The sequence below is a fragment of the Rhincodon typus genome, chromosome 32 (genome assembly GCF_021869965.1).
Source record: "Rhincodon typus isolate 14 chromosome 32, sRhiTyp1.1, whole genome shotgun sequence".
NCBI classification, from domain to species: Eukaryota; Metazoa; Chordata; class Chondrichthyes; order Orectolobiformes; family Rhincodontidae; genus Rhincodon; species Rhincodon typus.
This window is the reverse complement of record NC_063363.1, coordinates 2,233,453-2,250,611: the sequence shown is the minus strand read 5'-3', so window position 1 is coordinate 2,250,611 and position 17,159 is coordinate 2,233,453. Positions and strand designations below refer to the sequence as shown.

Below are 17,159 nucleotides of genomic sequence, written 5' to 3'. Positions count from 1 at the left end.
GAGCTGAGGGAATGCTGCATTTAGGGAGGGTCAGTGCTGAGGGAAAAACATACTTTGGGAGGGTCAGTGCTGAGAGAGAGCTGCATTGTCAGAAATTACATTTGCCTGATAAGATGTTAAAGCCATTTGGACTCTCAGGTGGATGTGAAAAGTCCCGTGGTGCTTTTGGAAGAAAACCGGGCCTCCGTGTATCCTACAGTGATATCATTAAAACATATTTTCAAACCATTATCACATTACTAGTTATACGATTTTGGTATGGACAAATGGTTGCTGCATTGCCTGCTTAAGACAGTAACTGCGCCTCCAAGAGTATAGTGCATTTTGGAACTTTCCGAGGTTGTGATAGGTGCTATAGAAATACAAGTCTTTCTTTCTGTGTCCACACTGAAATATGTGTACCACCTGTATATGAGTGAGAAATCTGTGCTACTTATATAAGAAGGGAAACCAGTTTTATTTGACTTCAATAAGCATCTTAGGAATGATCAGTTTTTCTCTCTCAGATAATGGTTTCTTTTTGATATTTGGTGCAGCTTTAGCCAACTGTTGACATTAATTTACATTGGGTCCCGTGTACAGATACTGGCCACTCAGCCCAAATAATCAGTACCAATGGAGACAAAACCCTCACTTCTCTTCATCTACCCATACCAACATTTCCTGTATTTGTTTTGCTGCTCATTTGCTAATCTAGCTTCCCCTTAAATGCACCTGGGCTACTAAGTTAAAGCACAAAAAGAGCCATGTGGCCCATCATATCTGTGCTGGCACTATGAAAAAAGTATCCAATTAGTCCTATTCCCCAACTCTTTTCCCACAATAATGCATTTTTTGTTTCCCTTTCAAATATTTATCCAATTCCCAGAGGTTTCCATCATCCATTGATGCAGTGAACCTTTCAAAAGGGAATTAGATAAATATCTGAGAGGCGGAAAAAATGTAAAATGTGATTTAAATATCTGAAAGGGGAAAGAAAGTAGATGGAGCAATATTTCAACTCCTGGAATCTCAATCTAAACTCATTAAGATCATGATCATGTCTTTCTACCATGTGGCTAACAGCAAGTTTTAGCCTCACCTCATAGAATCACTGAGAAGGCTATTCAGCCCATTGTGTCTGCACCAGCTCTCCAAATGAGTGTGACAATTTAGTGCCATCCTCTTGCATTTTCACCCTACCCTTGCACATTGAATGGTTATTTAAATAGAAACTATGCCTTCTTGAATACCTGAGTTGAACCTGACTCCATCTCCTTTCCAGGAAATGCATTCCAAACACTAACTGAAAGGTAAAATCGCATTAGTCTTATCAGACCATAACTTTGCTGTCTCATTAGAGAGAGAGGCAGCTGGTGGTGGTTTAACCCGAGGGTCAGGTAAGGGGAGAGGTTGAGGAGATTCCTTCATAGTAACATTCCGTCGTGTGAAAAAGGTTTCCGTCGTGTCACATTTGCTTCTTTTGCAAATTACTTTAAATCCATGCCTCCTCATTCTTGATCCATCTACAAACGGGAATAGTTTCTCTGATCTAGCCTCTCTAACCCCATAAGAATTTTGAAAATATCTAATAGGTCTCCTCTCAGCCTTCTCTCCAAAGAGAACAGTCCCAACTTCTCCAACCTGTCCTCTTCACTCAAGTTTCTCATTCTAAGAAATATGCTTGTTACCCTCTTCTGCATTCTGTCTCAGATGCATTCACATCTTTCCTTTAATGTGACACCAAGAACTGTGCACAGTACTCCAGCTGAGTTCTAACAAGTGTCTTATACTTACTGAGAGCCACTGGAAAGAATCACATAGACCAAGACCACAGTAAGCATCATCCAGAAACTAGCTCTTTCCAGCTGGGAATCCATTGCATGCTGTCTTCATACTATCACCTTTGTTCTTGTGCACTCTTCAGCAAAACACTGCTCCCTTGTGTAAGCAGGGAGCAGGCACACCAGCCTAGACACTGTCCTCAACACATCAATATTGGATCATTGGTGGCACACTGAAAATTCAGTGACTGTGCAATGCCCCAGGCTGGTCTAATATCCACCTGCGTCAAAAGGCACAAAAACTCTGAAACTATTTCACTATATTGAAGTCAATCCAGAATTGTCAATCTACAAAGACCTTTGGGGTCCATTGCATATGCAACTCAAATTGCAGTTTTTTGGAACTCTGTGAATGCTTGAAGCAATATGGATTTTGACAAAAAGGATCAAAGTACCTTATACACACTGGTTTAAAAAGTTGTTTTGGATGCATTTAAAGAATTCTGCTCCCTCTAAACCTTTCACGCTGTGACAACCCCAGTTAATGTTGAGACAGTTGAGATCTCTTACTAACTCTACCCTATTACCTTTACATGTCCCTGAAATTTGCCTATACATCTGCTCTTCTATTTCTCTGGACTGTTTGGGGGCTATAGTACACTGCCAGCAATATAATTACTCCTATTTGGTTTTTAAGTTCAATCCACATGGCTTAATTTGAGGAGTCTTCTGAGATGTCATCCCTCCTTACTGCTGTAATTTCCTAACAAAATTGCATCGCACCCTCCTCTTTACCTCCTTTCCTGTATCATCTGAAGACCGCATATCCTGGAATATTGAGCTGCCTGTCCTGCCCCTCTCTCAACCATGTCTCAGTGACAGCAATGGCACCATATGCCCATGTTTTAATTCGTGCCCTCAACTTATCTGTCTTGTTCATCAGACTCCTAGCATTAAAATAAATACCATCCAACTTTGCCAAACTGCCTTGTGCCATTGCTGGCCTACAAATGTCTATGCTTTCCTGACTTTCTTACTTTCTTCTCTAAATTTGGCCATTCATTCACCCTCTCCCTCCACCCTGCCAAGTTAGTTTAAAGTGTCCCCAACATCACCAGCAAACCTTCCATCAAGGACGCTGGTCCCATTCCGATTCAGGTGTAACCCATTTGCGTTGTACAGGTCCAACTGCTCCCAAAAATGGTCCCAATGCCCCAAAAATCTAAATCCCTCCCTCCTGCACCATCCCTCCAGCTATGCATTCATCTGAACTAACCTCATATTTCTATACTCACTCACACAATAGTTATAAAATTTCATATGTAAGAAGGAGATAGTACACTCCCTATTGTAATAATTCACTGTCTCAAAGAGTGGTGGCCACATTTCTCTTCTTCCTCAACTTGTCTAAACACCTTCAAAGGCTTATGTATGTGATCCACCAGGTTTCTGTCTTTCTGAACCTACTTATAAAGTTGTATAACTTATTTAATTTGCACTTACACTTTTTTATTCAAATCTTCATTCAAATCTTTCACTTAAGTAGAAACACTACTCAAAATCTACTCTACCAAAACTCTTTCAGAATTTTAAAAAGCTCTGACTTCTTCTGACAGGGAAAAGAACCACAACCTGCTTTTCCTGATAGATTCTCCTGATTGGTGGTTTCCTCTCAGTTCCTTATCCAGTCCATCTGGAACACAGAATCAAGGAGAGCCTACTGTGCCATTCAAAGGGTTAACTGATGTGACACCTAACTCCACATCCCATCTTTACTCATATGCCTGAATATTTTTGGTTAAAATAAAGTTGTCAAACACAGATTTAAAGCTCTATTCTTTCTTTAATACTGTCACTGCAGTGTAACGGTAGCCGATATAACAGCTCGATTTCATTAATGTGGTGCTGGTGAACCACCCAAACAAATGGAAGGGGGATTGTTGGGACAAAGTGTAAAGTTGAGATTTATCTGAGAGAAAGGGTAAGGAGCCATTTATGTGCAAGGGTTAAATGACTGTCTAATAGTAAGAGAATCTGCATTACTGTAGAGAGTTGTGGAAATAAAATGTACGTAAATAAAATGGATTGCAAGATTTGCAGACAACCTGACTCTGGAATTGAGCTTTATGTTCTTAAATTTTTGTCAGTGAACATATTTGAAATGAAACTGTGTCAATGACCAATTTTTTGTGTGCCCAAATCCAGGTGGAATTAGAAGGTCTAACTGGTCATGTTGAATTCAATAGCAAGGGTCAAAGAACTAATTACATTCTGAAGATTATGAGACGCAGTAGAGATGCACTGAATCAGGTAATGGGAGAATTTTCACTTCTGCTAGAGCATTTTTGTAGCTTCTTTTGGGTTTAGTAAACAACTTTGAGAAATCTTCATGCTGTGTTGTCAGCAGCCAAACTCATCTCCACAGAAAACAGTTGAAAAAAAGTTCAATTCTGGTTCCGCCATGATGGACTGATCATCTCTTCCCAAGGCCTCAATTACTATTCAACAATTGCCATCTGCTGGAACATAGGATCTCTTCCAGATTTGCCAGAACCTATTCCAAGGTACTGACCTTATTGATAGCCAACTTCTGCTTAAACACAATGCTCTTCCCAGGGTTCTTACATCTGTTGGAACCCTTTCAAGCAAGAATCGGCTTGCAAATAACTCCGCGCCTGACCTTACACAGAAGCTTGTTCAGTCTGCTTCATTTCACATCTAGATACCTTGTAAAGATGGTTTCTGGGAGACCAGGACTCTGTAACTATGGCTGATGACACAGATTAACACTGATTAACTAGGAATAGAGCAGATGATAGGCCTGCTGAAAGTGAGCTTGCAATACTTGGGGGTTCTTGCGGCACTCTTCAGACAGTGTGCTTCATAATCCTTGTATAACCACATTGCTGTAGGTCTGGAGTCACATGTAGACCAGACAAGGTAAGAATGACAGTTACCTTGCTGATGATTGACTGTGGACCGATGAGGTTGTAATTGGATGGGTTCGATTTTTCCTTCTCACTTAGGCATGAGAATTTAGTGTCCAGATTTCAAATATTTTATTCAAATTTATACCAAATGATTTATCTCACCTCTCAGTTAACCATTTTCTGTTGTTCTTTAGCATTTGTATTTTCTCTGAGATACTGTTACGACCAGGTGAGAAGGGGGAACCAGCTTCTCCTATCTTTAGTTTGTCACAAAAAAAGTTTAAGTTCTTTTTAACATGGGACTACATGTTTCTAATCAAAAATATAGTTAATTTTTTTTACCGTCAGCAATAAGGATTCAAGTGCCTCGTTTTCTTGAGCTTGCTACACCTCACTTGGGTAGTGTGCTGAGTCATCACAAAGTTAAAGATTGTAAAAAGTACACAAAATTCCTGATTTCCCTGTCTTTTAGGTGACAGAAAGCATGGAACAGGTTTCTGGCCTTAAGAAGAATTACTCTGTGTTACAAATATAGATTCTAGCTATAGATAAACAACTTTGACCTGTTGCCATATAACTTTAGCAGTTAAACACTAACCCACCTTCTAAAATTCCCTGAATGCACACACATTCAGACAAACACATAATAAATATTGGTGTTATGGGTGAAGGGAAAAATTAGGAAGACAGTTCAATGGCCCCTGTCCAACTGGTTTGCTAAGATGATCCTTTTGTCTTGCCAGAACTCGCTGCTCCTCAAACTCTCTTCATTAGTTACTTTCACTGGCTGCAGGGGGCACAGAGACATCAGTTCAAACCATATAGTGTCTCTGATTTATTGGTTAAAAGTCACGGCTTACAGCAACTGCTGAAGGAAAATAAATTGATTTTTTTCAGTCTGTAGGTATTTTTAACTACAGAGTAAGGACAGCGCCTTCCCTTTTAGAAGTTTGAAGGCTTCTGGCTATAATGTTCACACGCACAAGCTGTTCAACTACCTGGGAGCCAATCACACTGTTGTTGACAGGCAGAAGGCCTTTGTCATTGACAATTGGTCACCACCCCCAGACCAATCAGCTACTTGTTGCCAGCCAGATCTCATCTTGTTCACAGCCCCAGTACCAGTTTGTCCAGAACTAAACCTCCTGCAGTGGTTGAGCAACAACAGTGCAAACTGAATGTTCTTAAAAATTACTGGCATTTATTATAAGTGCATCAATCTCTTTAGCAATCCTAGGTTTCAAAACAGTCCTTTTCCCATTAGTGCATAATCAAGAATACAGAAAAATAAAATAATATGGTCTTTACTATTTAAGGAAGCAGTACATTTATTACCTGCTAAGACTAAAAAAAAAGAATGGACATCAAGCATGGCCTCTGTTCACTTCCTTGGGCACTCATTTTTCTACTCACACATGCACAGATATGAAGTTACAGGAGACTGTGTCTAATATAAAGGATATGCAATGAGAGTCCTTTCGTTGTCTTTTAAAGCATGAGGCTTCCCAGACCAAGTTTGGTTCATTGGTTTATTGGATGCAGTCAGCAGTGGTGAATGTTGCAATAACCTTAAAGTTCTCAGTTTGCTGGTGCTTCTTTTCAGGAGCTGGCACTGTGAAAACCACGTGCTAGGTTCTTTGAGCAAAAGAGGGAATTGGAGATATTTGCTTCCCTTTCAGTAATCTCCCAAAAACTCTCAGAACCTCCCTTGAAAAATTTATTCCAATGTATACTTCTGAGAGGTTATTTTTGGTGGGTCTGTCTGTGATAACCATGATTTCACTGTTCAGTATTTTGTATTTATTAATGTCTCCTTAAAATTGTGATAGATTTCACTGGATGTCTGGCTTATTGAGAGTTTCATATATCATCTTTTGAAGGTGATTCATTTGTTCTGTCACTTTCATCTTGAGGTTGCTTTGTATTTTTTTAAACAGTTTTCTTTGTATATGTTGCAATTTGATAAGAGACAATACAGTAAAAATTTAAAACATCAGATCTTCAATAATAAAGTGGTGTAGCCTCGTGACGATACACACAGAATTAGATTAATGAAGGATGGAAGTATTAAGGTATAAATGGGTTTAGATACTAAGTAGCCCAGAGAGATGGTAAGCAGTTAGGATTAATAGACTTCAGAAAGACAGAAGACAGAGTTTGATGCTCTCATTTCTAGTAAATTTGGCAGTAGGGGTCATTCAAATGGGTGTACGGGAGCCAGTTGAGGTCTAACCACTCACTAGTACCCTGATTACTTTGTCCTAATAAACTATGTGCATATTTAATGTCCAGTACTGGTATCCAAATGTCCGTCCTTCTGACCTATGACACACTTCCTATAGTGTTTAGACCAGAGGTGGCAGCCTCATAGATACTCGGGGTTCGGGTGACATTTTGTCATTAGAGTTCCAGTGTAATTTTAACATGCTCATAAGGAATAACCCCGACCTTAACCCTAACTCTATCACACCCAACAATGAACCCATTAAGTGAGGACTGGCTGGATAGATTTTCCCGAGCCATTGTAAATAATATTTAAAGACATTTGCCGAACACACACATTCAGTCTGTATCTGTTTGCTACTGTGCTTTATTATTTTCATAGGAGTAACTTGAAAAATTGTTTTATTCTACGTACACATCCTCAGTAAGCACAACACTTGGAATAATGAGCAGCAATTGGACCTCATGGCTTCTGAGGATCTGTTTGTCAAGGGCCTTACAAGTTGGTAGGAACCCAGGACAGACTGTTACCAGAAATTCAGATGCAAGAGATGAACGGATGGCATTTCTCCAGGTGGCTGTCTCTCTCAGACCTCTGCAGCGAGGCCTGCTGGACCAGGTGGACACGATAGTGGCTGTGAAAGTCACCATAATCATTAATTTGTTTACTCCAGACTATTGCCGAGTTGCTACATGAGAATTTTCCTGTATCTTACAATCTGCTGTTAATTAATGGTTTAATAGGTCACCATAGGATCACAGGGACAGGGTGATGTTATTTAGCCCCTCAAACCCATTCTGTTATTTAATGAGTGGTGGATCAGCAGTCTAATTCTATAGCTCACTTTTGCCCTGTATCCCTTCATAACTCATTGACTAACAAGAATCTAACAATCTCACTTTTATCAATTGCTCCACCATCAATTGCCATTTCCAAATAGGAGTTTCAAATTTCTTCTCTTGCTGAGAAAACATGTTTTTTTTTAATTTTTGACTATACCCCAGTTCTCAACTTCACATCAGCAGAAATACTTCCTCTAAACCTAACCTATCTGTTCCCCTTATTATCTTGAAACCATTAATTACAGCAGACTTAATCTTTTAAGTATAGACTGAAACGGCATGGAGACAGAGCCTTGAGCCCAGCTTGTCCATGCAGACCAGGTTTCCTAAACTGAACTAGTCCTATCTGCCTGTGTTTGGCTCATATCCCTCTAAACCTTTCCTATCCTTGTACCTACCCAAATTTCTTTTAAATATTGTAATTGTACTCACCTCTATCACTTCCTCTGGCAGCTCATTCCATATATGCAACACCCACTGTGCGGAAAAAGTTGCCCCTCAGATCCCTTTTGAATCTTTTCCCTCTCACCGCCCTTTGGTTTTGAGCTAACCCACCCTGCGGAAAAGACCTTGGGTATTTACCTTAACTATGTCTCTCATGGTTTTATAAACCTCTAAAGGTCACCCCTCAGCCTCCTATGCTCCACGGAAAAAAGTCCCAGGCTATTCAGCCTCTCCTTATAACTCAAACCCTCCAGTCTCGGTAAAATTTTTGTAAATTGTTTTTGCACCCTTTCCAATTTAATAACATTCTTCCTATATCAGGGCAACCAGAATTGTATGCAGTACTCCAAATGTGGCCTTACCAATGTCTTGTACAGGTGTAACTTGATATCCAACTCCTGTAATCAATGCTCTGACCAATGAAGGCAAATGTGCCAAATGCCTCCTTCACCACCCTGTCTACTACCCGAGTTGACATAATCTGTCCTGATAACAAGATTTTATTTCCTCTCAAAGGGTACTTCAGCCTTTAAGTCACCAAAACTTAGTTATTTCAGTTAATGTGCATAGTTGCAAATAATTTTATTTCATAAGTCTTATGTCAATGACATTTCAAAAGTAAAAGAAATTGGAGGCTTTGTTTAGGTTTAGATTAGAGAACTGAAATATTGTGAGGAACTGCTTTTTGCAGGTGTTTTTCAGAAAGTTGTCCTCAGAAATTGATATTGATGGTAATGAAATTGAAGTCACAGTAAGAATAAGTGAGAATTTAAAATAACAAATATTTTATGGTTTTAACTCTTTTCCCTTCTCCGTCAATAAGTATAAAATTTTGTTTCTTTCCACAGGTTGGAATCTGGCACTCACAGAATGGGCTAGTGATGGACAAAAAAAATTACTTTTTAAATGCTTCAGAGAGTTTGTTCAATAAGACTCTAATAGTGACAACAATTTTGGTAAGCACTAGCCATAAACAGCAATAGTACAATTGAAGAGTTTAAAATGGAAAGGTTAACCTGATACACACTTCCAATGTGCAAAAATACTTATTCATTGAACTATCAAAGTCTCATGGTATGAGTTAATCATGATTCAAATAGCACCATCCAAAGCCAAGGCTATAAGAGTGATGAGATACATAAGATATCTGAGGTATATTCACCTAATTATAGTGGCAATCTCATATAATTCTTGAATTAGCTTTATAATGACATGTACTCGTATGAGTACAGTGAAAAGTTTTGTATTTGAATAGGATCAACTGGCTATAAAGTTTAAATGTTGTCTTTGTATTGTCACAAAAACAGCCATAGAAAGAAAATTTGAATCCAAAAATTGGTTTTAGATCAATTCTATTTGATATCTCCTTTTTTTTATTCATTCATGGGATATGGGCATCACTGGGTTAGGCAGCATTTATTGCCCATCCCTAATTGCCCAGAGGGCAGTTAAGAGTCAACTACATTGCTGTGGGTCTGGAGTCACATGTAAGCCAAACTAGGTAAGGATGGCAGTTTCCTTCCCTGAGGGACATTAGTGAACCAGATGGGTTTTTCTGACATTTGGCAATGGATTCACGGTAATCATTAATTCCAGATTTCTTTTCTTGAATTCAAATTCCTCCATCTGCCGTGGCGGGATTCAAACCTGGGTCCCCAGAATGTTACCTGGGTCTCTGGATTAACAGTGCAGTTATACTACAACTAGGCTATTGCCTCCCCTAATTCTTGGAGGCATACAAGTTTGCATTGGACTTGGGTTAACCGTTGAAAATTTATGGTCAAAATATTAATATATTTAAATGGAGTTGATCTTGTAAGGGTAACAAGATGAAAAAATGGAATTAAAATACACAACATCCATCATCACATTGAATGGTGGCATGGACTCAATGGCATGGCTGACATCCTGCTCTGCACATGTTTATGCAATTTAGAAGAGTTTCTGCTCAGAATTGTCGAGTTTGAAATGGTATTCAAACTGTGGACAACCTGCATGCAAACTGCTGCTGGAGAGGAAAGCTTTAAATGTAAGTTGAGATGAGATACTTGATTATTTTCGTTGATTTTAAAAAGGCTCAGGGATTTAATGATAGTTTTTGAAATTAGGAAGGAGTTTGATTGAGTGAAGATTGATTGAGATTCAGTGATGAGATTGAATCAACTTAAAATTATCAATAAGAATGAAAGAAAGATGCCAAAATTCCTTGTGTAGACTTGTGGAGGCAATACCTTACAAATGCAGCATCTTGTAAGAGGAAAAAATATGCATACTTGAAGCAGGGTAAACTACAGGACTGTACACAAAGTAGTAGAATAAGTTTGTAGTAAAGATCATCCACAAGCATGATTGATCAATAGCCTCCATTTGTGCTGCAAACTTACACAGTTCCCTGTTTCAACCATGTTTGTTCATGTTTGACCAGAAAACGTTGACTGATCCCCTTTGACCTTTGTGACTCGCAACATTATTATTTCTTGCTTCCTGTCATTGCCAGGTTTATGCCCAGAGTTTACCCATGTTCATTACACTACCCATATTATGCTAATTTCACAGTTCCCAGACAATTAGCAATTTTTGTGCCCGCAGTTCTAGTATTCCCTTTGCCTACCAGCTGTAAGTATAGAGGGTTTTTGAAGTATAACACTCTTTTATTTAAAAACTCTTAATTCTTAATTTAGGACAATGAGATCCTCAGTTTGCTTGACCTAACAAAATATGAATAAGCAGTATTATAAGTCAAGTAGAATTTATTAAGCAGGATTTTATAAATACTTAACAAACAAGAAGTGTAGCAAACAAGGAGAGTTCTTATTCTTCAAGGCCCAAGATTCCTTGAACATTGCCATTGTAGGCAATGCCTTTTTCCTGTTCTTGAAGTGATCTGAAGTTAAAGTGTCTAAGAAGAATTGTGCCACTGCAGCAAGTAAAACTATGCAGCAAAAACTCTTATTCCTAATTCCAAGAGTTGTTCATTTCTTACTGGGAAATGGTTTCCAGTAACTTGGTAGTAAGGGTTCAAGGGTTGCAGGGAGAAGGCCGGAGAATGGATATAAGAAACATGTCAGCCACGATTGAATGGTGGAGCAGACTAGTTGGTCTGAATGACCTAATTCTGCTCCTATATCCTATGGTCTTTCCATTAGCTTAAGATGAGAGTCATCACATGTTACCTCACTTCTGTAACTAGAGTCCTGGCAGCTAAACAAATATTCATCTCTTAGTTCCTCTAGCCTAGCTTTCATTGTGTGAAGAATTGACACAACATTTTAAATCAAGAGTTGTACAAGCAATGTTACATACTCCTATAAATAATGTCAACCATTGTAAAACCATTTACCTAACATTTCCAGGAATACCTAGCAATTATAAAGCAAAACATCATGATGTCTTTGAAAATATATAGGTATTTTATTCCACAGTTTTAGTTGATTGACTAAGTCAGTTAACAAAGTAAAACTTTTGAAATGTGTGGTTTTTGTTTAAGGATACCAGTTTAAGATGCTAATTTCAACCTTTTTACTTCTTTAGAGATGACAGACTTTAAATTGTACCTAGTGAACTAAAATAGGCACAATTGCTTAAGCCAGACTGTTTTGGCACCTTTGGGTCTTGCAAGCATCTGCCTTAACTTTCAATTATCCCATTAGAAATATAGAAAATAGAAGCAGGAGTAGGCCATTCAACCCATTGAGACTGCTCTGCCATTCAATAGGATGATGACTGATCCAACATTTTTCATTCCCACTTTCCTGCGTTTTCCCATGATCCTTGATCTCTGGACTGTTCAAGAATCTAGCTATCTCAGCCTTAAATATACATGAGGATTCTGTCACCAAAGCTGTAATGGCAAGGAGCTCCAAAGAGACTCAATCCTCTCACAGAAGAAATTCCTCTGCATCTGTCTTAAATTGGTATCCCTTTATTCTGAAACTATGCCGTCTGGTCCTAGACTCTCCACTGAGCTTGACCCTATCAATCATCTTAAAAATTGTATGTGTTTCAGTGAGATCACCTCTCATTCTTCTAAATTCCAGTGAATAGAGTCCCAACCTATTTAACCATTGCTCGACACTAGGGATCATTGGAGTGAACCTTCACTGAACTGTTTCCAATGAAATAATATCTTTCCTTAAATTAGAGGGCCAAAACTGCCCACAGTACTCCAGATCATCTGCCTCAATGCTATAATCCCATTCTCTTCTCATACCTTTTGACACCTTTAGCCCCTAGAAATCTGTTTCTTTCTTAAACATATTCAGTGACTTAGTGTCTGCAACTTTCTGTGGCAGAGATTTCTACAGGTTCATTACCTTCTGAGTGAAGAAATGTTTCATCTCAGTCTTAAATAATTGACACTGTGACCCTTTGTGCTGATCCCCATCATCAAAGGAAACATCATTCCTGCATTCAGTCTGTCCAGCTCTATTATAAACTTATATTTTAATGAAATCCATCTCATTTTTGTCAACTCCAGTAAATATAGGCAAAATCGACTTCATACAACAAACTTGTCCTGCCATGCATCAGTCTGGTTAAATTTGACTGCACTCCCTTTATAGTATTTTTCTTAGGTAAGGAGACCCAAGTGCACACAATACTCCAGATGTTGTCTCCCCTAGGCCCCATACAACTGCAGTAAGATTTCCTTGCTCCTGTACTCAAACCCTTTTGCAATAAAGTGATGTGTAATTTGCCTTCCCACTGATTGCTGCAAAATTACAGAGATTTAAATGGAAATGTTTAAAAAGATAGCTAAAGCAAAATCAGAAAATCAATATGGTACCCTATAAATTATCAGTATTGTTAAACAGCCATATAGTACGGAAGAGACATCTTGCCCCATTAAATACGTCCTGACCAGTCTACATGAGCCCTATTTTCCAGCACTTGACCCATAGCCTTAAATGTTATGACATTTCAAGTGCTCGTACAAGTACTTTGTAAAAGTTCTGAGGTTTTCAGCCTCCCAGGCAGTGCATTCCAGATCCCTCTCACCCTCAGGGTGAAATGATATTCCTCAATTCCCCTTTAAACCTGTCTAAAAATTGTGCCACCTTATTATTGGGTCTTCAAATCAGATCCCCTCTCAGCTTTCTCTGCTCAAAAGGAAACAATTTGACCTTATCCAGCCTCTCTTCATAACTAAACTGCTCCATCCCAGGCAACATCCTGGTGAATTTCCTCTACACCCCAACCATTGCTATCACATCCTCCTATAGTGTGGTGATGAGAACTGCACACAGCACTCCAGCTGGGGCCTAACCAAAGTTTTCTACAGTTCCAACATAATCTCCCTGGTTTTATAATCTGTACTATGTTAATAAGGGCGAGTATCACATATGCCATCTTAACCACCCTATTCTCCCATCCTGCCACATTCAGGGACCTGTGGACAAGCACCCCCACCGTCATGATCCCACTGTTTCATTGAGCTTCCTTGTGTCCTGCCATTCTTTGTGTATTTCCCTGTCTCGCATCACTTCACACATGTCAACTTCAAAACATCTAGCCCTAACACATATTAAATTTTTTATTAATCAACCTACTCAGTGATGCAATTACAACCTCTGGAACAGGTGGGACTTAAACCCGGGCCTCCAGGTCCAGTGGTAGGAATACCTACCATTGCACTACAAGAAGGCACCTAAACATTCCCAAACAGAATTTTATTTTTAATTAACCTATTTTTCTAATCAACTTGTTCAGAAATGTGATTACGTCCCTCTGGAGCAGGTGGGACTTAAACCTGGGCCTCCCAATCCAGAGGTAGGAACATTTACCACTGCACCACAAGAGGACCCCTTAAACATTCCCAAAGAGAACTTATTTTTTAAAAAAAAGTAACCTGTTTTTCTAATCAACCTGTTCAGAGATGTTATTAAATCCCTCTGGAGCAGGTGGAATTAAACCCGGGCCTCCTGGTCCAGGGGTAGGAACACCTACAACTGTGCCACAAGAGGGCCCCTCACCATCAATATTTTTTTAATTTAACCTATTTTTGTAATCCATCTGTTCAGAGATGTTATTACATACCACTGGAGAAGATGGAACTTGAACCTGTACCCCTTGGTCCAGGGGTAGGGACACTAATACAACACCTTGAGAGGGCCCCTCTCATCCTGAAGTACTATCATGAACAGGCAACATGGCTTTTTCCACTACCAAATCATCTGGGGCAATTTTAACCACCACCATTAAATCACCTGCGTTTCTAATTATTCAATTTAAGTGCACGACACTAAGTTATAGTCCAACAGTTTTATTTGAAATCACAAGCTTTCAGACCACTGTTCCTTCGTCAGGAGAGGGCAAACAGACACAGAGTTTACACATAGAGAGATCAAAGGATCATACAACTGGTGTGAGTGGAGTGAACAAGCATAAAATGGCTGATGGAGAACTCTGTTAGAAAGGAGACACAAGCTTCGATTGATTAAGATGAAAATTCCAGAATCTGTTTCAAGTCACTGCGCCGAGATAATTAAAGGTTTTATCAGTGTCTGCCAACTTTCTAAACTCCGGTCAGACATTGAATTGTAGGCATGAGGCCTTGTTCAGAATCTGTCTCGAGTTTTAACCTGGAATCAGGCTGGTTTTATTCCAAAAGCAGAAATTTATAAAATGCCACACTGACTGTGACTACAAATTGTGTGTTTCTTGAACAAAATAGAATGTATCTACAAATAAACAAACATCTTGGAATGAAATGATTCACCCCATAGGTTTTTGTGTGTGTGTGTGTCTGTGTCTGTGTGTGAGAGAGAGAGTGATGCTGTCAAAACAGGACAGTAAGGAAGATTTAACAGATATAGAATTGTATGGTGGGGTCACCTATAGTGCGACATGAACCCATTGTCATAGTTGAGACCGTCTTTATGAGTACAGAACTTGGCTATCAGTCTCTACTCAGTAATTCTGCGTTGTTGTGTATCTTGAAGTCTGCCTTGGAGGACGCTTACCTGAAGATCAGAGGCTGAATGTCCTTGACTGCTGAAGTGTTCCCCCACCGGGAGGGAACATCCCTGTCTGGCAATTGTTGCACAGTGTCCATTCATCCGGTGTCGTAGCATCTGCATGGTTTCACCGATATACCATGCCTCGGGGCATCCTTACCTGCAGCGTATGAGATAGACAATATTGACCAAGTCACATGTGTATCTGCCGTGCACGTGATGGGTATGTTCCCATGTGATGGCAGTGCCCATGTCAAAGATCTGACATGTCTTACAGAGGTTACCAATGACAAGGTTGTATAGTGTTGTGGTTGATGTTGTCCTGAACGCTGCTGGATAGTTTGCTGTGAATAATGGTCTGTTTAAGGTTTGGCATTTGTTTGAAGCTGAGAAGTGGAGGCATAGGGAATACCTTGGTAAGGTGCTCATTGTCATCAATGACATGTTGAAGGCTGCAAAGAATGTGGTATAGTTTCCCCACTCTGGGGACGTACTAGACGACGAAGGGAACTCTATTGGCTTTGGCCTGTGTCTGACTTCTGAGGAGGTCGCTGTTGTTTTTTGCTGTAGTAAGTCAGAACTGGTGATCAATGAGTTGAGCATTGTATCGTGTTCTTATGAGGACGTCCTTCAACACCTTCAGGTGTCTGTTGCATTCCTCTTCATCTGAGCAGATCCTGTGTATACTCAGAGCTTGTCCATTGGGGATGGCTTTTTAAATATGTTAAACATGTATAGAAGCCAGAGAAGTGCAACATCACGAAGTTATCTGTGGGCTTGTGGGAGAGTGAGGTACTGAGGTGACCATCCTTGATGGAGGTGCATGTGTCCAAGAGTGAGACTGATTCTGAAGAGTTCTCCATCAGCCATTTTATGTTTGTTCACTCCACTCACACCAGTTATATGATCCTTTGATCTCTTTGCTTGTAAACTCTGTGTCTCTGTGTCCTCTCCCACTGCACCCGACAAAGGAGCAGTGCTCCAAAAGTTTGTGGTTTCAAATAAACCCATTGGACTATAACCTGGTGTTATGTGATTTTGACTTTGTCCACCCCAGTCTAACACCGGCACCTCCACATCAGTTCAAGTGCAGAGCCCATTAACGGCAATGCAGTAACACTGAAGGTATACGTGTTTTACATTAAATGTCAATGACCCCAAGCTAGATGGGAGAGTAAGTTATCAGGGGCTGGTAAGGAATCTGCAAAATGATAGGGGTAGGTTAAGTGAGTTAGCAAAAATTTGGTAGATGGTTTATAATGCAGGGAAATGTGAATTTGTCCACTTTGACAGGAAGAATAGAAAAGCAGTTTGTTATTTAAATGGAGAATAATTGCAGAACTCTGACATTTGGGGGAATTAGGTGTACTGGCAGATGAATCACAAAAGACTGGCATTACAGGTATAAAAGTGATTAGGAAGATAAATGGAACGTGAATACTAATTACAAAGGGAACGGAATATTAAAGTAGGGGTTGCTTTACTACAGTTGTACATTGGTCTTGGTGAAATTACCTCTGGCGTACTATGCATAGTTTTGATCTCCTTAAAGGAGGGTGGACAGAAAATGGGAGCTGAGAACACCATCTGATCAGCCAAGATCTTATTAACAGGTACAACAGGCCCAAAGGGCTCAATAGCCTACTCCTGCTCCTAAATATTATGTCCTCATATATAACCAGAGACAAACAAGCAGGTCCTATTCCCTTTCTTGTTTCATTTATTTGCTCCCATTCCATTTTATGGTGTTTTATTTTCTTCTTTTTAGGTGTCCTCATAATATACACAGTTCTCTGCTCAGTGAACTTATTCCGCAAATGCTACCTTGAACTGAGCAGTAAAGAGGCAGGATGGGGCCTTCCCAGTAGTTGTGGTGAGTTTATTTAGTGAGTAACTGAGCCATACAGAATAGGAGAGCAGGTTAAATTCCCAGTCTTTAATAAATTACCTCTTTTCAAGCAGGGTCACCTGAGTGCATTTATATAAAGGAGGAAGCAGTC

At 39.6% G+C, this 17,159-nt stretch overlaps 1 protein-coding gene across 1 annotated transcript in view; it reads left to right on the top strand.

Annotated features, from left to right (window-relative positions):
- Positions 1 to 17,159, top strand: part of LOC109937336 (glutamate receptor ionotropic, kainate 4) — a 152,845-nt gene that overhangs the window by 85,655 nt on the left and 50,031 nt on the right. Inside the window, exons 10-11 of the mRNA XM_048615532.1 lie at positions 3,969 to 4,073; positions 9,052 to 9,159. Coding sequence (XP_048471489.1) covers positions 3,969 to 4,073; positions 9,052 to 9,159 — 213 coding nt within the window. The remainder of the gene's footprint in view (positions 1 to 3,968; positions 4,074 to 9,051; positions 9,160 to 17,159) is intronic.